The sequence below is a fragment of the Nanorana parkeri genome, unplaced genomic scaffold (genome assembly GCF_000935625.1).
Source record: "Nanorana parkeri isolate BGI_ZX_2015 unplaced genomic scaffold, ASM93562v1 scaffold20, whole genome shotgun sequence".
NCBI classification, from domain to species: domain Eukaryota; kingdom Metazoa; phylum Chordata; class Amphibia; order Anura; family Dicroglossidae; genus Nanorana; species Nanorana parkeri.
Genome location: NW_017306288.1, coordinates 1,844,518 through 1,863,968, shown reverse-complemented (window position 1 = coordinate 1,863,968; position 19,451 = coordinate 1,844,518). Strand labels below are relative to the sequence as shown.

The 19,451-nt window shown below is 45.0% G+C and overlaps 1 protein-coding gene and 1 long non-coding RNA gene across 2 annotated transcripts in view; both read right to left on the bottom strand.

Moving 5' to 3' along the window:
* Nucleotides 1–1,720: 1,720 nt before the first annotated feature.
* LOC108792037 lies at nt 1,721–15,791 on the bottom strand. The gene is made up of 3 exons (XR_001941535.1): nt 15,781–15,791; nt 14,293–14,296; nt 1,721–1,791 (listed from the first exon to the last, which is right to left on the bottom strand). It is a non-coding gene; the product is annotated as an uncharacterized LOC108792037 (long non-coding RNA).
* FBXO34 (F-box protein 34) overlaps nt 6,649–19,451 on the bottom strand; it is a 35,598-nt gene continuing 22,795 nt past the window's right edge. Inside the window, exons 2-3 of the mRNA XM_018562708.1 lie at nt 11,562–11,716; nt 6,649–9,512 (exon numbers count right to left, since the gene is read on the bottom strand). Coding sequence (XP_018418210.1) covers nt 7,403–9,512; nt 11,562–11,632 — 2,181 coding nt within the window. The 5' untranslated portion in view covers nt 11,633–11,716 and the 3' untranslated portion in view covers nt 6,649–7,402. The remainder of the gene's footprint in view (nt 9,513–11,561; nt 11,717–19,451) is intronic.

Genomic DNA, 19,451 nt, shown 5'->3' with positions numbered 1-19,451 from the left:
AGCCTAGAGAGAGGAGTGGAGAGGAGCCATTACTAGCTCTCCTGTGATACACACACTTGGCTTGTAGGTGCTATATACATGATGGTAGGTCATCTTCACACCGGCTTTTGTGCTGACACCGCAATATGATATTGGTCGTCCTAGATAATGCCTCTGCTTGTTTAACTGGGAAATAAAGTATTTATTTTTATCCTTGTGCTAGACCCATTAGGTCGATTGCAATCAGCTCACTGATCTGTGTCCTGTCCTCCCGCGATGCTTGTGCGGCTGAATGTGTCAGACGCCGCAGATGGGAAGGGGCGGGGACACCTCTCCCCATGTGCAACATCGGCCACTCAAGCACCGCGGGAGGACAGGATGCCGGTGCACGAGAGGAGACCTGGGAAGCTGTTGCAGTGGAGGTAACAAAAGACAGACAGGAGACAGCAGAGAAAGTGAGAGAAGAGAGACGGCAAATAAATTCTACCATTTTAGCTCCCTTTCCAAATTGCCTATATTGGTCTAGATTTTGTAATTCTACTACCAATTCCCCTGCAATCTACCTTTTAGTGAATAGACCTGCTATTTTGTAGAAATAATTTCTGTAATACAAGAATGTACTGTATATGCAGGTGGGATGTGTGGGTGGGAGGAGCTTGTATATGGGCGGAGCACAAGGGGCCCCATAATTTCATATTTCCCGGGGGCCCCTTGTGTTGTCAGCTTTGCTTTGAGGTCAATGGTACCGCAGCCACACCCCCCAGCCGCAGTGATCGTCCGCACCTGGAACGCAGGTACATTAGTGCCTGCGTTCCAGTCCAGTCCGATCTGCAAAAATTGTGATTGCCGCATTTTTGCAGATTGCACAGGACCGGAACACAGGCACTAATGTGCCTGTGTTCTGGGTGCAGGCGATCGACTTCAATGCACCGCCACGCCCCCTCCCTCCCCCTGAACACAGGTGTTTTTTAATTGGTAGATCTCATTGAGCTTGTCATTTGAAAAGTAGATCTCCAGGCGAAAAATTGTGGGTGCCCCTGTACTAGACAGTCTCTGTAATGTGTGTGTATATCCCCTTTACTCCCTGTTCAGGTCACAAGTGCTCATTGTGTACATTTCCTAAAAGTCGACTTGACACACGGGTCTATGTGAGGACTTGTCCAATGGTGAGGTAATTATTCATCTTTTTTTCTTGCCCAGTCTCTGGTGTCCGCTCCCTCCTCGATGTTGGTTTTCAGATACTTCTGCCTCTTTCCGGATGGTGTTTCCCGTTCTTGTGTATCCCATCACATGAATCCTTATGTTCCATTTGTTTCCGATCCAATTACTGTGTCACCTAGAGCGGACCTGTGGAGGAGAAGCTGAAGTATCACACAGACATTGGTGGGGCACCTTTAAGATTTGTATTTGTTGTTCTGAAGTAGCTTTGCGTTATCTCCTATCGCCTCACTTCACACAGTGCACAAGTTTCAAAGGGAATGGGTTGTAAGTGCCTGTTGCATTTTTTGGAGCACATCATACATTTTTGGGGGCGTCATTCAAAATAAATAGCAACATACAATGTCCATTGCTGCATCACTGGTGGTGGGAATGGGCTAAATGTCAATTTCTGTGTTGAGGTTGCTTTATAGTTAAAGAATCCTGTTTTAGTGAAAGCTGAAGCCCTGACACATAATCTTAATTGAAATGCAGTGGTCCCTTGGTTCGTGAACAGGAAGTTCAGCAAAATTTTGTTTACGTTTGTAAACTCTGCATCTGGTGATGAACACAATCGTAGCCATCTTCCCCGCTCTGACACTTGGTCGTGGCTTCCTCTAGTTGAGATTGCGGTCTGATCAGTTTGATTCAGTTCGTGACCAGAATCGTGGAACGAATTAAGTTTGTGAACCGAGGTGCCACTGTATGTTCCTTAAAAGGAGAACTATGGGGTTAAGGCTTTTCCCCATAGTTCTCCTTAGGGTAACGGGAGGACACAAACTAGCGTCCTCCCGTCACCCTAAGCTCAGTATACTGCAAGCTACTGCTCACGGTATACTGAGACGCTGAAGCGGATCCTGACAATTATGTCTGGATCCGCCCAGTTGCGTGAGTGCCTATCTAGAGGCAGAGCCAGCTGTACCCGCCCCCTCCCGATCTGCCAGCCAGCGCTGGAGGATCAGGGAGGGGGGAATCCAGCACCTCCCCTGCCACGGCAGAGAGCCGTGCCAGGATCGAGAGGTATGTGTTCGCTCACCTCCCTATACTGAGCCGACCTGTGACAGTCTCATTGTCACAGGTCGGCTAGAACTATGAGGTGAGTGAAAAGCACTCACCTCATAGTTCTCCTTTTAAGGTCACAATATTCCTTTGGAAACATATTTTTGTAAAAGTAGCAGTGACATCATCACTGTACTGTACATAGTCTAAGCAGAGCTGTGGGAGGGGCCAGCAGAGACCACCCATTACATGGTGCCTGCAGAAAATGTCAGGAAGGGGCAGATACAAGACCAGTCATCTTTTATTAGGAAACTACGACACAGGATAGTTCATGCTGGATCATCGCACAGATCTGGAAGAAATACACAAAACACTCCAAGAACACAAATGACTCTGTATTTGTCAGCATTTGTTGAGCCCAGCCTTCAGCTTTATTTAGGTGTAGGCACTTACATCTGCTCTTTACAAACATACATGCTACTGTTACAGCACTGAAACCGATGATGTGGAGATGGCCTCCCCAGTATTCATGGACAGCAGTGGCAATGCACTTTTACTCAGATACCTGTACTCCTTTAGATCAGGCTTCCGATGTAGATGATGTAGGGGTACTGGCCTAGGTACATGCATAATGGGAAGGAGGGGCGACTGAACACCACAAGCTGGAAAGGCCAACCGACACTAGATCACGGAGCGGGTAAACTCCAGCCCCTCCAGCTGTGGTGACACTACGCATCCCACCATGCATATGTCTCTAGGAGTCATGCCTGTGAGTCTTGCAATGTCTTATGGGATTTGTAGTGCCACAACAGCTAGTTTGTCCACCCCTGCTCTAGAGCCAAGTTTGAACCCTTCCCCACTCTACAAATGAAAAGCAGTGTTAAGTGGCAGCACAGGTCAATGAGTAGAATGCTTGCATTTAATATATGTCAGTTGCCTAGGCAGGATGCAAGTATCAGGTATTGTACACAATACTTTTACTGCCCCTCCACATTTTCTGATCTTGATATTTAATTTCAAAGTCCAGCTACACCCTTTCCCCCCCCCCCTTTTTCTCCAAGTTTTAGATCTGTATGAACACTCATCCTCATGACTTTCTATTTGATAGGTGGTACACTCAGGGAGATGAAAAAAAAATAGGAATAGTGATAGGTTAGAACATCTCAAGATTTCCCACTCATGCCCTGGCTCAGGAGCAGATACCACAACAAGATATGATGGAAATATCTCCCATAGGGACACCACAATGAAAACCTTAAAGGCTGCAAGAAAGACAAGGGTAAGACACCAATGTTTCTATATTACAAAACATGAATTGTAATAAAGACCATGTTTCAGGAGATTGTACATTACCCCCTTTATTAGGACTTAAGATGGTGTTTAGAATGTGACAGATTCTGGAGTGAAGTTGCTATGAAGCCCACTTCAGATGATGGAGAAACCTCACTCCTCAAGCAGAATCTTAAAGAGGAACTTTACTCATATATTTGACAACTACATCTTCCAAGAGATACTTCTAGATAACTGTCGGCTTTTTATTTTGCGCACACCTTGTTTTTCTTCTCATTCTTCTTACAGTGGCCATTTTTACTAAAGGGCAGATGAATTCATCTCTCTTTACTTCCTGGACCTCTAGCACATGTGACCATCCACGTCATCTCTGGGGAGGAAAAGGTCTTTACCTTGGGAGATCTCCAGAGATTTCTCAGCAATGCTCTGCTAATTTAACCTTCCCCAGGATGCAATACAACCCACATTACATCACTAATGCCCAAGATGGAAAAACAAAATTGCAATGAAAATAAAAATATAATTAATGAATGTAAGATGGTTTCATATCAGCAGCAGAGCTACATGCTGATGTGATTTTTTTTTTTTTTTTTAAAGTGAAAGGGGGGAGGGTAAAGGTCCACTATAAGCCCCACTGCTTGGGTACAGGACAACCAAATGAAATTTATATAAGGGGGTATATTTTTTTGTTTGTTTGTTTAAACCCACAAGTCATTACCAAAAAACCTGTTGAACTGTTAAACCTCAGATTTTTTTTTTTTTTTTTGAGGAAGTGGAGAAGTGTTCAACATCCACATCCCACTGAATGAGTGCTCCTCACACCTTTCAAAGTGAAAAATTAAAGACAAATCCCTGACAAGGAAACATAACATGAAAGGACATTGACGTAACATTGTAGTCAGGGTTTTGATATTGTGTCTATGTAGATTTTCTTCCTGTTGTGTCAGCTAAACAGGAAGTGGTGGTGAATGCAACTGGAACATTGCACACAAAAAAATAATCTAACTAATGAGACAGACAAATAACCAGTTTTGTTACAAGTATTTAACAGTACCCTGAGCTCCCCAGCCAGACTTTCATTGGAGGTTCAGTGTCACATGTGGCCTTTATCTAGGGCAGTCTTTGGGGAGCTACGTGCAGACCCTCACAGCAGCCATGATCTGAATGCAATACCCAGAGATCCAGTGATGATGGCACCGGAGCTAAATAAGATATCTGATGAAAACAGAACGGTTTTATTTAAAATCTTCATTAGCATATTAATGACCAGAGGGGAGAAACCAAGGAAGGCAAAATATAAGCAAATTGAACTTCAGCTTTAAAGCACGTCTGACAGAACACACAGGATATTATCCTAAGGGAAATGATATCAACAACACATCATCCATTTCAACTAGTCACTATGAAGTTCAATGGCAGGTAAAAATCCACTAAAATCTGTTCATCTCCACTACATCGTACAGAGTGCAGGGAAGTGCTTGAGATGTAGAGTTACAGTGGCACCAAGGGCAGAAATTTAAACGACATGCAATCTGTCACTAGCATCAAACTGAACAATAGGCAGCTATAAAAAGAAACAGATTAAACACAGCCCTGTATTCATTAACCTCTCTTCGTCTGTCTCCCTCCTCACCCCCTCCCCCCACTAAATAGCAGTGTAATTATCCAGCTTGGTATCAACCACTTGCAATGTACAGCAGAGCTCAAACTGGGGGAGATTGCAGCAGGAGGAGGAGCCAATCAGTTGTGCTGCAGTGCAAGAATCCTGCCTAGGGAAGGAGAGGGCAGAGTGACAGAGGGGTGATCACAGTGTGCTGCTTCTTCTTCCACTGTCCAGTCAAGAGTGGGGAGCAGACCTGTAATGTTATCAGCAAATAAATAACAGGTCTCTCAGAGCTGTGGGGCGGGGCAGGGCAGAACTGAGCACATCTAGGACTGCAAAGATAGAAATACAAATCCTTTTGCAGGTTAACAGCTCTCTTGTATGCATTTCATCTGTGTTTGCCTGGAGTTCTGCTTTAACACAACACACTTACAGGGTTTTTTTACAAAAGGGTGAAGAGTTTGGAGAAGGCAGGAGAAGTGAACAATCTAGGACAACATAGATGATTTGGAAAGATTCTCCAATTCAGCTCACTTCCAGTTCAGCTATGTGGTCCTAGATTGCTCAATTCTCCTGCCTTCCCCAAACTCTTCACCCTTTTGTGAATAACCCTGTTATTTTTTTTTTGGGGGGGGAAATCAAACCGTATGAATAAGAGACCTGGTGCTGTAAACTACTCAAAACTACTAAAATCCAACTCCAGTTAGGTTTAGTTTCTCTATTAGTTAGAGAGGGATCACCTCTTGCATTTATGTGTACTGCGTTGCACCATGTGTTAGTGCATTGGGGTGCCATTCTAAATGAATGGCAGCGTACTAAGACAACGCTCCTGTGTTGCAAAGCACGATAATGCTACCGAGCATTGCATTCCATAAAAAGTCTTGCGCAGCTTGGCCCAATTCAAAACAGATGAACTGCCCTAACACACCACACGTTAACACGTGACATAACATATAATGCACCGCACAAGTGTGATCCCGACGAATCCCAAGTGCAATTTCGAGAAATTCAAGGCAAGACCAATAATTCTAGGAGCAACAAACACGCATTCTTAACACTTCTTTTTCCATAGCTACATACATCGAATGGCTTTACTTGCCGATATCCTGTGCAGTCCAATCTGCTGACTGGACAATAAAGGGACTGACGCACACTGAGAAGGTCACCGCTCTGCTCACTCCTACTGTTCGCATTTTCTTAGGTTTGGCTTTCCAGTGTTGCTGGACGAGAGATTACAGGAGGACCAAAATCAAAGTCAAGACCTTTTTAAATGCAACCAATATAAAACTTGAGCCCTCGCCCAGGCAACCTCCACCATCTCCAAACTGGTGTGGTGAATCTTTCTAGCTATAGTAATGCTGCCGATCCATTAGTGAAGGCGGCACGACAGATGGACAGGCAACACATGATCAGCTATTAAGTGTAGACAACAAACTGACACAGAACTTGCGGCATAAGGACAGGAGGGACTGAGCTTTCCAATTAACTTGGCGTGAAGAGCAATTGGATCACAAATACCAAATGGCGTTCCTGAATTACACAAGGCTGCGAATGTACTTACGTTTTCACAATTCTGCCATTAAAATGGCTTTAATGTTTTTCATAAAGTGTACATCTATATTACTGAATACATTCCAGAGCAGGAAATTAAACCTGCACACTCCTACAATACAATGATTTGTGTTTGGTACAAAAATAAAAGTGCAAAGCAAATGAATAAAAAAAAAAAAAGAATTTGAACACACAATTGACAAAAATGTCAAATCCATACCAATCAGTGAGATTCAGGATGCACAATTTTTATTGAAGTAAAGACAATTTTCCTCCTTGCACAGTCAGCCACTATACAATAGATCACCTCATATATTCACTTGTCACAGTATTCCAGACACTTGTGCCGATCGGATTATGCTGCCGTCCAGTTAAACCATATAATAAACGCTTTTAATGCTTCAAGCCCTGTATATTTTCTTGGAAAAAAACAAACACGGAAAAAAACCCACACACACAGGATATACAGACTTAACAAGACACTTAAATGGGGGGGGAAATACCCCAAATACACACACACTCACGCAAACACACCCACCTGTAGCCACAAAACTTCCAGGACTGCATTGTAAAGACTAAGTTGCGTCAGTTAGCAATAGATCTTTTTATGTACACCCATTAGTTATTTACATAAAAGGGCTAACTATCCAGTTGAAGAAATAAAAAAAAAAAAAAAAGTAAAGGCTCTTGTGTCAAAGTATGTGCGGTTTCATATCCCCATGAATATGTACAATGTAAACAGCACAGGGTACGAAGGTCCTCCTCGACAAGACCGATACCATTTTAATCCTCCTCCAATTCAGACTCGGACTTCTTGCAGACTGTTCGATTAAGGCTGTGGAAAGCAGGCACCCAACGATTGTCGTGAAGCCCCACCTTACAGCCCCGACTATCTTTTTGAGACATGTGGCAGCACATCCAAAAACCGGGGCCGTATGGCAAGGCTTGGCAGTAAGGTTTGGGGTGCCAAAGGCAGAGAGAGACGTCGCCTTTGGCGTACTTTTTCTTACACTGTTTGCAAGGGTCGTCTTTATAGCGAGGGTCCCGCACCCACAGCGAGTCGCACGGCCGAATGTCGTAATGTTCGATGATGAATTTAAAGTAGCAAAAGGTACATTTTAGGGCTGCCAAGGTTCGGGTGGGAAGATAACGAAAGATCTTCACTAGGATGTGGTGGGGCAGAAATGCCATGTACTGCTGGGGCTCCAAGAGTTGCTGAATTTTGAACCTGGTCTCCAGGAAATCATGAGACGCCTGCCTCTTAATGGAGCAGGAATCGAGTACCTGAGTTACATTTCCAAGTGAAGATATAGAGAGTGAATATTGTGCAATCATCGAGCTATTCTGCAAACACAGAGTATTGTCAAATGTCTTTGTCTCCAGGTTCTCAGCCCCAATCTTTACATCGGGGCTGAACTGTCCAAGTGCACGTTTCGAACAATTTTGATCGTTCTGAAAAAAGATTTTTCCTGGAGGAGTGTCTCCGGTTAAAGCTTTGTCCTCCGCGTGTCCTACTTCATGTCGTGACGATGTGGTCATTAATACACTGGCAGCCTTAACAGAGGCGGAGTCAGGAGAGGTCTCCACTTTATCAGCTGCTCGGTCATCTAAAGTCGGACTCTCAAACGAATCGGGGACACATTCAACAGCTTTTATACAGACTGAAATGGAAAATTTACAAGGATCCACAGTTACTGCAATATCACCCTTACATCCCAATTTTAGATAAGTCTCCTTGACCAGCTCCAAGCCTACACTGGCCACAAAACAATCTTCTACAGGCGGCCTAGACTCCAGATCTTGGTGTTTAGTTGTAGGATGGGTTTCCCATGATTTCACAGAGCGAAGGTCTTCCTTATTTTGCAGAATGTTGTTCTCCATGGCAGAAGCAGCCAGTTCTTTATCACGGTCAAGATCAGTGGAAGGCTTGGTTGGATGGTTGGCATCTTGTTGCAAGCCACTGGCAAGCAACATTCGTCCGACGTGCCTCCTTAAGCTGTTGCTTCTTGAAAGTCCTCCTGACTCGCGCTCATTCTGGCGCCTTAAGCATTCGGATTCCAGTTTAGCAACCATTTCCAAGACACACACAGATTCCTGTTCTGAGTTCTCAGATTGTTCTTTATCAGAAGGGGCTTCACTGGCTTCAAGTGCCATCAAGGAAACACTTGGGTGGCCACATTTTGAAGGTCCAACACACTTTGAAGGAGGAGAGTTGCTGAAAGGCTTTGCACAGTCTGAGAGTAACGCGCTCGCCCTATCCTCGAGAAAAGCTACCATCTCGATCACAGAAAGAGGGCGAGTGGGAAGAATTCCATCATTATCAGTGACATAATTAATAGAGCAGTTTTCAACTCCACTCGAGAAAGATTCGGAAAAGAGGCACATTTTTTGCACCTCGTGCACCTTCTCCGGATGGTTCTTTAAACGTTTTAAGTCCACAGATTTCTTTCGCCGTTTAGCAGCTCTTCCGCTCCCATCCCCAGTGCTTTTGATCTTCATTGAGTTGCTCCTGTAGTGATGCAATGCAAAGAAGGCGATCTTTTCCTTGGTATTCCCAGGCTTAATAAGTGTACAGCTGTCCGAATGGCACCCTTCGTCGTCATCATCATCTTGGTGAATGGTTGCATTTGGAACTTTCTTTGAACGTGCTTCAAAGCCATTCGACGCGCTCATTGCTGCGTTATTGCACATGGTGTTCTGAGATATTGTTCCCAGCGGTTTGCGGGGTTGATTATCACTAGAGGGTAAACATTTCTTGGTTGCGCCATTACACTGTTCTTCCTTAGCTGAGCTTTGGTTGTTTAGATGCATGCCTTTATTTGACCGTAGGTCGAGAACAGTGCCTTCTTTTTTCTGTAGCTTGTGATATGGCTTTAGAGGCATTCCAGAAGCCCTGTAAGGGAAATAAAAAAGGGGCAAGAGATGAGATGATGTAAATCAGATGACCTATGATCAAATCAAAGATGAGATTGTCCATAGTTGTACATGCTGGAGTTGGGCCTTAACTGCAAATACAATGTAGAACAAAAGTAGCGTTCCTTTCCCCCACCTGGGTCAATTTAGAGAAATCATTCATGAGAAAACCAAAGCAGAATGACCCCATCCCTGTTATAAAATACTCAATATGTTGAGTCACTGACCCTAGAAGTAGTATGCACATTGGTCAAAGATGAATTGACCAATCCCCTTTCGCTATTCAAGGAAACCTTCTTTTGGAGGAATACAGGATGGCCATTGTGGACATCCTTCTGAAACTACTATTAGCCTGGCTGTCTCTGGCTTCCAATGTTGGAGTCCCTGACCCAAGCCAAAATGTAGCGAGTGAAGTCAGAACCCCTGACTTGCATTCTTATTCACAATAAGTTGACCCAAAGTTCTGATGAACAGGCCAGACAATTAACATTTTCAAAAGGACAGCAGGCAAGGCTGGCAAAAAGACATGTTTAACTCCCCCAAAACAAGATTGGTCAAGAGCACGGGTAACCAAACTCCGGCCCTCCAGTTGTGGTGAAACTACAAATCCCAAGATGCATCTCTCTCCGGGAGTCGTGGCTGTGAGAATCTTGCAATGCCTCATGGGATTTGTAGTTGCACCACAGCTGGAGGGCCAGAGTTTGGCTACCCCTAGTCAAAGAGCATACTACACCAAGTGTTTTGTGTTCCTCCTTCTGAGGAAGGCGTTTTGGAAATTTTACATGGGAGGACGTTACATGTGCTCAAAATCAGGTGTGGGGTGTTGGATGTCCCGTACAGAGCCAGTTTGAACATTACGCAAGCTCTTTTGAAAAGGACAGGTCCCCATGCAGCACAGTCCTATTTATTCCAATGCATAAGCCGTATTCCACTGGACAGCTGGAACACAGCTCACCCATAGGAATAAATGGGGATGCGGCAAACCAAGAAGAGAAGCCGGCAGAGACAAGTTGCTAAAAAGGCTGATCGCCGGAACAAGAAGCCACACATTATTTATCATGGTCGGCTGCACCCGAGGGATTGGGGAAGTCAAAGGACAAGTTTACGAGAAGTGATCCATCTCCAACCAAATGGTAAATCTTGCTGTGCTAGATATAATTAAGAAACAAAACAAAAACATCACCACACAAATAAAGCTGACATGCGAACCTTTTTCTGGAAAAGGTTTTTTGGGCTCCATCTTTTTGTCATGTGACGAAATTAATAGGTAGTCATGTGATCACTACTAAAAGGAGTACATGAATCTAAACTCTGATTCTCCCCAGGAGCAGAGATCACCTGAGCAAATGTCTCATCATATCACCAATAGAGTAAATAATATTTTTTGGGGCTCCAGCAAGACTGTATATAAAGCTTTAAACCAACATAGAATAGGGTGGCTTTAAAGGAGCTCATAGGGTATCTACTAGGGATGCACCAATACCGTTTTTTTCAGTATCGAGTAATGATATTTATCTTTCGGTACTCGCCGATGCGGAGCACAAATACCGGTACTTCAGCTAGCATTGAGCCAGCTTCCCAGGCAATCAGCATAGAGCCGGTCAAACAGCATGGAGCCGGGCTTCCCGGCTAATCAGGAAGCCGGGGCGGAAGGTAATGATAATGTAATGATTAGAAATCTCCCTCTGACCGGAAGTTCCGGGATCGGGGGGGTCTTTGGTAAGTATCGGAACATTTGGGCAAGTAAGATTACTCGCCCAAATACCTTGTATCGGCACTGGATACTAGTATGGGAATCGGTCCATCCCTAGTAACTACAGTAAGTTTAGGGCACACATGCAGCAGCACAAGCATTATGTCCCTCCCTTCAAGGCACCCATGCAGCAGCACAAATATTATGTCCCTCCCTTCAAAGCCCCCATGCAGCAGCACAGCCATTAGGCCCCCACCCCTTCACCCAATCCTCCGTACAAGATGTAAAACTAAACCACCAACAAAAACCAGGACACAAAAACGAGGGACCGCTTACCGTTTGACGTGCTGAGAAGGTAAGTAGAGTTTCAGTTGATCCCTGTGGAAGCCAGCTCTGCACGAAGTCATCCTAGCTGCCTGCCCACAAGGCGTATTGTCACAGCCAGTCCATGTTGCTTCACTTTGGGTCTACTGCACGCCACAATCTTGATTCTAAAAGTAGAGAGAGAGAGAGAGAGAGAGAGAAAACAAAAAACATATTATATTTAGACACCACTTATAAAATTGTATTTAAACTGCTTCTAACATTTATAAATGAAAAAACACCCCTTTGGCTGCAAGAAATTAATTTTTAAAGGCTAGACTGTGCAGGGCTTTCAGACTACCTCTGGGTGGGATTTAACCCTTTAGCAAGTCATTCTGTACTGGGGGATGAATCGCATTGTCAGCTTCTCACATGTCCCAAAGAACTCACTAGAAGGACTGTTCCATGGTAGTCTGTGCCTTTGTCTTACTATATGGCCACAAAATGGCATTATAGTCATAGGATGATTCTTCACTGTACATTAGAGAAAACCCATCTGTGGAGCAAACTACCATCTGGCAGAGAAATGACTATGGTAACTAAGAAATCTCGGCGTTCTGGAGCCATCATCCCAAAATCCACCAGGAACAAGCCAACGTTGGATTCAACTTGCCAGCAACGGAGCCAACTGGGAATTGAGTTGGTCTTCACAAACTGAGGCTTGACTAAGCCGCTGCTATACAAAACAATCCGGGTAAAATAGCTCATTGGGACACATCGGGGTAACTGCTACACAGGCAGATTTTACAGTCATAAATACTCTGTAGACCACCACACATACTGAACCCGTCACACCCCCCTTAGTGGTGACAGCTCATACTCCACTAAACATCCATGCTTCAATTTGCTTTGCAAAGTCAACCTACAGCAGTCCCACACCTCTTCTGGTCACTAAATCACATTTCCAAATGAAACAAACTAAAGAGTTCATTTGTATTGGTTTGTTCCAGACTTCGATCACGCTGTGAAACCAGTTGGCGCGGTAACGCCATAAACATTCGCTGACCCACGCAGTCATAGAAGGCATGTGACCACAGTAGGGGCAAAGCCCGAGACAAGGAATAGTCTGTGAATGTGGCTTGTTCCATCATGCCAATTCATTTATAGCAAGCTCTTCATCATGCCCACCGACCCCCAATCTACAGTTCTACAAATTCTATACTGGAATAGAAAAATGTAACTTGGCAATAAAATATGGCCCCAATTTTTTTAAAATTCTGTTGCAACTACATATGGGAGTTTACTTCCTGTGACATTACTACAGAAAATAAAGTGGTGACCATCATCGGGACAGTACGGCAGAGATTGCAAAAACAAAAATTTCAAAAACATTATATTGTCAACAGTTCTAACCCTTTCCATGCGTGTCCACATTGGATGGATTTCCCATCTCTTCCTGTCCCGACACGAAGAGAGGAGACTAACCTAACAGAGGTTCTAAATAGGGATGCACCGATATCAAGTATTTGGGCAAGTACTCGTACTCGCCTAAATGCTCCGTTACCTTCCCCAATAATGGAACTTCCTGTAAGGGAACAAGGAGCCAGCTTCCTGGGCAATCAGGAAGCCATGTGGCGAGTAATGCTGATTATGATTGCCTAGGAGACCGGCCTCCCAGCCAAATCAGCATGGAGCCGGCTTCCTGGCCAATCAGGAAGCTGAGAGGCAGGCCATTACTCGCCACACGGCTTCCCGATTGCCCAGGAAGCAAGCTCCATGTTGTATGGCTGGCTCGATAGTGATTGCCTGGGAGATCGGCTTCCCAGCCGATTGAGCTGGCCACACAACATGGAGCCAGCTTCCTAGCCAATGAGGAAGCCGTGTGGTGAGTCATTACACGCTGCCCGGCTTCCTTGAAAATGGGACTTCCGGTATCGGCGAGCACTGAAAACCAAAAAGACGGTATCTGGGCATCCCTAGTTCTAAACCCTAATTGCTTAAAGTGACCCTAAACTCAGGAGTTAAAATCTAAAAAAGGCATTAAAGTCCCTTAACTATTAATAAAAATATATATCTTATTTGTGTATCACTCGGCTGTAGATCCTCAAATCATCTCTGAATTGGTGCCGACACTGTCCTTCCTTCTGGAGGGTGGCTACTTTTGTTCCCCATGGTCCCTCCGTGTGTTGTAAAGTAGCCACAGCTCCAAAAAGTCACTCCCTTGATGGACTACAATCTCAATACAAATTAGTAAACAAAAAACATAAGATTGTAGTCCATCACTGGAGCAAGCTTGGAGCGGTGACTACTTCAGAACACACACAAGGACCATCGGAAACAAAAGTAGCCCCCCTCTAGAAGGAAGGACAGTGTCCGCACCAATTCAGAGATGATTGGAGGATCTACAGCCGAGTGATACACAAATAAGAGACATTTTTGTTAATAGTTAAAAGGGGACTTGAATGTATTTTTAAGTTTTAACTCCCGAGTTTAGTGTCACTTTAATCCAAAAAGCAATTCACGGTGTCAGGATTTGAGCTTTAAGTCCAATGACACTGGGTGCGACTTCAAGAAATGGAGAAAATATTAGCCAAACCGATCACAACTCGGCTGTGTAGCACGATGATGATGATGAAGCATGATTTAAACACTGGACCAGCCCGCTGTTTACATTTAACATACCAAGCCTGACTCTTCATATAGCACAAATATGTATTAAAGAGACAGTAAAGCCGATGTACGCTCCCTACACAGAGGGGAACACTTTGCTTTTAATGGCTTCAGCCCAACGGAGTCCGTAGTAACCGCAAACACTTCTTTACTCTGCACGGTCTATTTTGGGATGAAAGTGTAGAACACAAGTTTAAATATATCCGCAGTTGTTTTTGCACGGTCCAACCTTCTGTGCGCACAGCAAAGGACATCTCACTTACAGAGACTTAATATAGTAAATAGTTTAGACTACAACATGATAAACAAGTCTGATGGAAGCACGTCTCAAAGTGGAAACTACTCCGCAGCTCGGATTTACTCGGCACTAGCGGGCAATGTGGAAAGTAAATTTTTATACAGACGGCATTGTCCACAAACGCAACTTTCATTTCATTGTGTCATCTGCGTGTTACTAGACCTCAAAGTACAGTTCAGGAAACTGATGAAGGAACAACGCCCCAACTCCGCTTATCATAGTGCCACTGTCCCGATCTTTGTACATTATGAGGGAAATCCCCAGCACCTAGACTGCAGTCATCCTGGACTGGAGACAACTTCCCCAATTGGGACTGAGAGTTAGTCAAGGGCAGGGGTGGGCAAACTCCAGCCGTGGCGAAACTACAAATCCCATGATGCATCTGTCTGGCAGTCATGCCTGTGAGAATCTTGCAATGCCTCAATGGACTTCTAGTTCCACAACAGCTGAAGGGACTAAGTTTGCCCACCCCTGGTCAAGGGTATGGGTATAGTTTGGGATAATCTCCATTTTGAACGCAGTGCTCGCTAAAGCTTGCACTAATCTGGCCATACACTGCCCGAGTCCTGCTGACTTGGCCCGAGATTCAAGCAGTGTGGGACCCCCTTCAGGACCCTCCGTTTAACAAAAGCCAGTTGTTTCAACTGACTTATCGAAAGGACCTGAAAATTCTCAGCCAACCAGCTGCAGTCATGATTTGGGCATTCTGACAGCGGCACATCCACTGCTGTCAGGATCCAATAGCTCGGCGAGGGAGATCAGATATAAAAAGTATTTGTTCAGCTTAAAGAATAACGGAGCATATGAAATGTTAACCCTTGCAGTGCATGGGGAAGCAAGGGTTAAGTGCTCATTTTGGGAGCTAAAATACGATATACTCACCCAAATCTAGGACCTGCTAGACCAGTCCCTGCAGTGTCACTGATGGTCTAAGCGAGTCATCACATGCAACACAGTGTACTGGACGTGAGGACGCCAAGGAACATTCCATTGCCGGAGGGGGGAGCCAGACTGCAGGGACCAGTCTAGCAGCCAGCAGGGTCTGATTCGGGTGAGTATCTCTTATTTTAGCTCCACACCGAAGGACACACTTCCTTCTGAAAATGTTAGCTGCCTGGCTGTCATGATAAATATTATACTAATACTTTGAATATCTGACCAGGAACAATATAGGTAAGGACTTTACAGATCTACATACTTGTTCCGGGTCAGTGGCCCAATATTCAAAACTAGAGGACCATAGGAGGAACTTTACGAGAGCCACACTGCAGATGGGGAAGATACAGACAAGATTGTCGGAATCCACCCTGCTGCCTGATTGACAGCTGGCTCTGCCCCTCTAGAGTCAGCTGTGCCCGCCCCCTCCCCCCTCTGTCCCTTCAATGAGTGTTGGGAGGAATGGAGAGGGAGGGGGGAATCTTTTGCTTGGCACGGCGACTGATGGTCACTACTCTCTGCAGTGAGAAGCTCATGAACCGAATGATCAGTGGTTTGTGATCGCTCAGTTGTTGATCAATAGAACCGACGTGTGACAGCTACAGTGTCACACGTCGGCTCCAACTATGGGGATGAGTGTATTTCACTCTCCCCATAGTTCTCCTTTAATGACCCGAGATATTAAACTTCCAGGTCAGCAACAGAAGCCCACTTATTTCTTGTGTGAAGTTCCTGGTAATGTAACCCACATTTGGAATACGTAAAAGGCAGGTTCACACCATTTTTGGGAGCAGATCTGGTCCGGAAAATGGTGTGACCCTGCCCGCAGTTCCAGTGCATTCCAGACCAGACAAAATAAGACTAGCAGTATTTTTCTGGTCAGGTCTGGAACGCACTGCGCTGGCGTGAACAGAGGCCACAAATAGCATAGGAATACAATAGGATGCATTTTGGGTCCGCAAACAATCTGGTCTGGAGATGATCTGGATGTGGTGTGAATGGGCCCTAAAACACAAAAGAGCCCAACTGCCAGAGCTTGCTCCCACCACTACACTCAATAAAAAGGAGGATTGCAATGTCAGGTGAGACTATTAAACACAATTAGAAAACAATTTTGACATAAAACAGTAAAAGTTGCTCTCAGGGTGTGAGAGTCACCTCCCTAAATGATCTGTACACATACCAAGTCAGAACAGAGTAGATTACAAGTGCTTTAAGCAATTTATGAATTAGATAATCACAAATCCCAAAACTATACAAAACGCTGTCGTGACATGTACCACATTGTAAAAGTATGTGCTGGGCAGAGATCCCACACAAAAGAATAGAGAAGAATAAATAATGAATAGGTATCCCAGAAAGCATACTGAAGTGGTAAGGAACATGGCCTGCTGCCATGAAGCATTAAAGGAGAACTATGAGGTGAGTGATTTTCACTCACCACCTAGTTCTAGCCGACCTGTGACAATGAGACTGCCACAGGTCGGCTCAGTAGATCGGGAGGTGAGCGAACACATACCAGCGTTCGCTCACCTCTCGACCCGGTCATGGCTCTCTGCCATGACAGGGGAGGGGCTGGATTCCCCCCTACCCGATCCGCCAGCGCTGACTGGAGGATCGGACGGGGGAGGGGGCGGGTACAGCTGGCTCTGCCTCTAGATAGGCAGAGCCAGCTGTCAGTCACGCAGCTGGGCGGATCCCGGCACAATTGTCGAGCAGTATACTGAGCTTAGGGTGAAGGGAGGATGCTAGTTTGTGTCCTCCCGTTACCCTAAGGAGAACTATGGGGAAAAGCCTTAACCCCATAGTTCTCCTTTACCAAGGGATGAGGTGTTGGTTTGTCCTGCACTTTGATACTGAAATCCTCACCTCGGTTCCAGTTCTGCTCGGATTGTTAGTCTTAGTGGGGCGGCTGGAGTTTAAATGCCTTTTCCGACACGTTATCTTCACGGCTGAGTTTCTCAAAGAGCAGATTAGAGCAGCATTTCCTAAGCTTTGATCAGTCGTGTCAGTGTAATGTTTCCAGTGTTCTGGACCATCAGAACATAAGGGAACTTTTTAGGATATGCGGTCAAACCTTCTACAGTCTGTACGATGCTGGGGCAGCGTTTACACAGTCTGGAACTTCAGATGGCACTTTGGGACGAAGGGGTCATGACCTATATCTGGCATCCTCATAGTGAACACCAGCCTGAGAGTGAGTCCATCCCCATCTACCTCTTTGGGTACACCACCAGTCCTTTATGTTCAAGTAGAACGGACACCTAAACTTTTGGTTTTAGTTTTGGATAAATGGAGAGTTGTAACCCCGTCAGCTTCTTTTGGAGGGGGGGGATTTCCCTTCATTTCCTGTCCGATAGCCACAGTATGTGAAAGGAAATCCCTCCAAAAGACAGCAACATTTCTGGGTCACAAGAACCAATGTCCCCATTGGAACAATTCCCATCAATTCCTATTCGGAGGACAACCCCAAATTAGGGATTTTCTTTCACTTTCAGGGATAATGGTCACCAGGACAAATATAGAGGATTAGAGGATGATCTCCCTAATAGTGATAGGCAGCAATAATAAATAATAAAAAAAAGGATGAAGAAGAGGAAGGGAAGAAGAGAGGAAGAAAAGAAAAAGGACAGGGGATCTAAGCCCTCCCCATTCTAGCCAAAACTAAAATATCTATCTATCCATCTAGTAGTACGTTAAGCCAAGGCCGTTTTTAAAAGGAGAACTATGAGGCGAGTGAAAAATCACTCAGCCTCATAGTTCTAGCCGACCTGTGAATGAAACTGTCACACATCTGCTCAATAGATCAGGAAGTGAGCAAACACATACTGTCGCCCGCTCACTTCTCGATCCTGTTCCTGCAGAGAGCCATGACTGTCACTCACGGCTCCCTGCAGGGATTCCCCCCCCTCCCGTCAGATCCTCCAGCGCTGACTGGCGGAACGGACGGGGGAGGGTAATGCTGTCTCTGCCTCTAGATAGGCAGAGCCAGCTGTCACTCAAGCAGCTGGGTGGATCCAGACCGTAATGTCGGGATCCGTTCCGGCGTCTCAGTATACCGCGAGCTGTAGCTCGCGGTATACGGAGCTTTGGGTGACGGAAGGACGCTAGTTTGTGTCCTCCCGTTACCCTTAGGAGAACTATAGGGAAAAGCCCTGACCCCATAGATCTCCTTTAAAAAGCTTTTCCCAGATCAGTGCCCATTTAGACTGAAAGCCCGGTAGTATTTCTGTCTTCTACTGCACTCTTCCCATCTTTTTTTTTTTAAAACCATAAAAGAACAGCAACTGATGAAAATTACCACGCGTACCTCCTACTCGCATCGCTTTAACTGTACTGGCTTCTTTCCTGTAGTTTTCAGGAGTCCCTCCAGCGCTGGTGCCGGTCTCTGATCCAGCGCTGACTGCAGTGTCTTCTGTGTCCCACTGTTTGTGCGGATGTACGCTGCATGCGTTGACTTTAGTTTTCAAACATGCTTGACTGTCAAAAGTCGTACGATTGTACAGTACTGTCGGTCGGACACTGCAATGCACGCATATATCGGCAGAAAAGTCGATCGCATACGAAAATCGCCCGATAATCGTAAGGTGTATGGGCACCTTTACCCTGTCTCTCTTTTCTTCTCCTGGCCGAAGATCTCTACATACGCCCGCCCCCATCATCCTTTAGGGCCACTTGAGACTTTTTTAAATCTTCGGATTACCTTTTTGGCAATTTATTTTTATACTTTTGACACACACAGTCTCCTGGCTCTTTTCTTAGCAGTCTTTTCCATGGTGTAAGAACCACACCTTTGCTCATTTAATACTTTAACTAGATGATTGGCACTTTAAAGAAGAGATTCCTCAAACATTATTAACCTTAAATAGGAAAATCGTTGCTTTACACCCATTCCAGGTGGAGTCTAAAACAGATTTGCCAATACTTGCAGAATGCAGCATTACATCCACTATAAATTCTCAATTGTCTTCAAAGACATGTACAAGCTTCTCATTTTTATAAACATGTAAAAGCCCCAT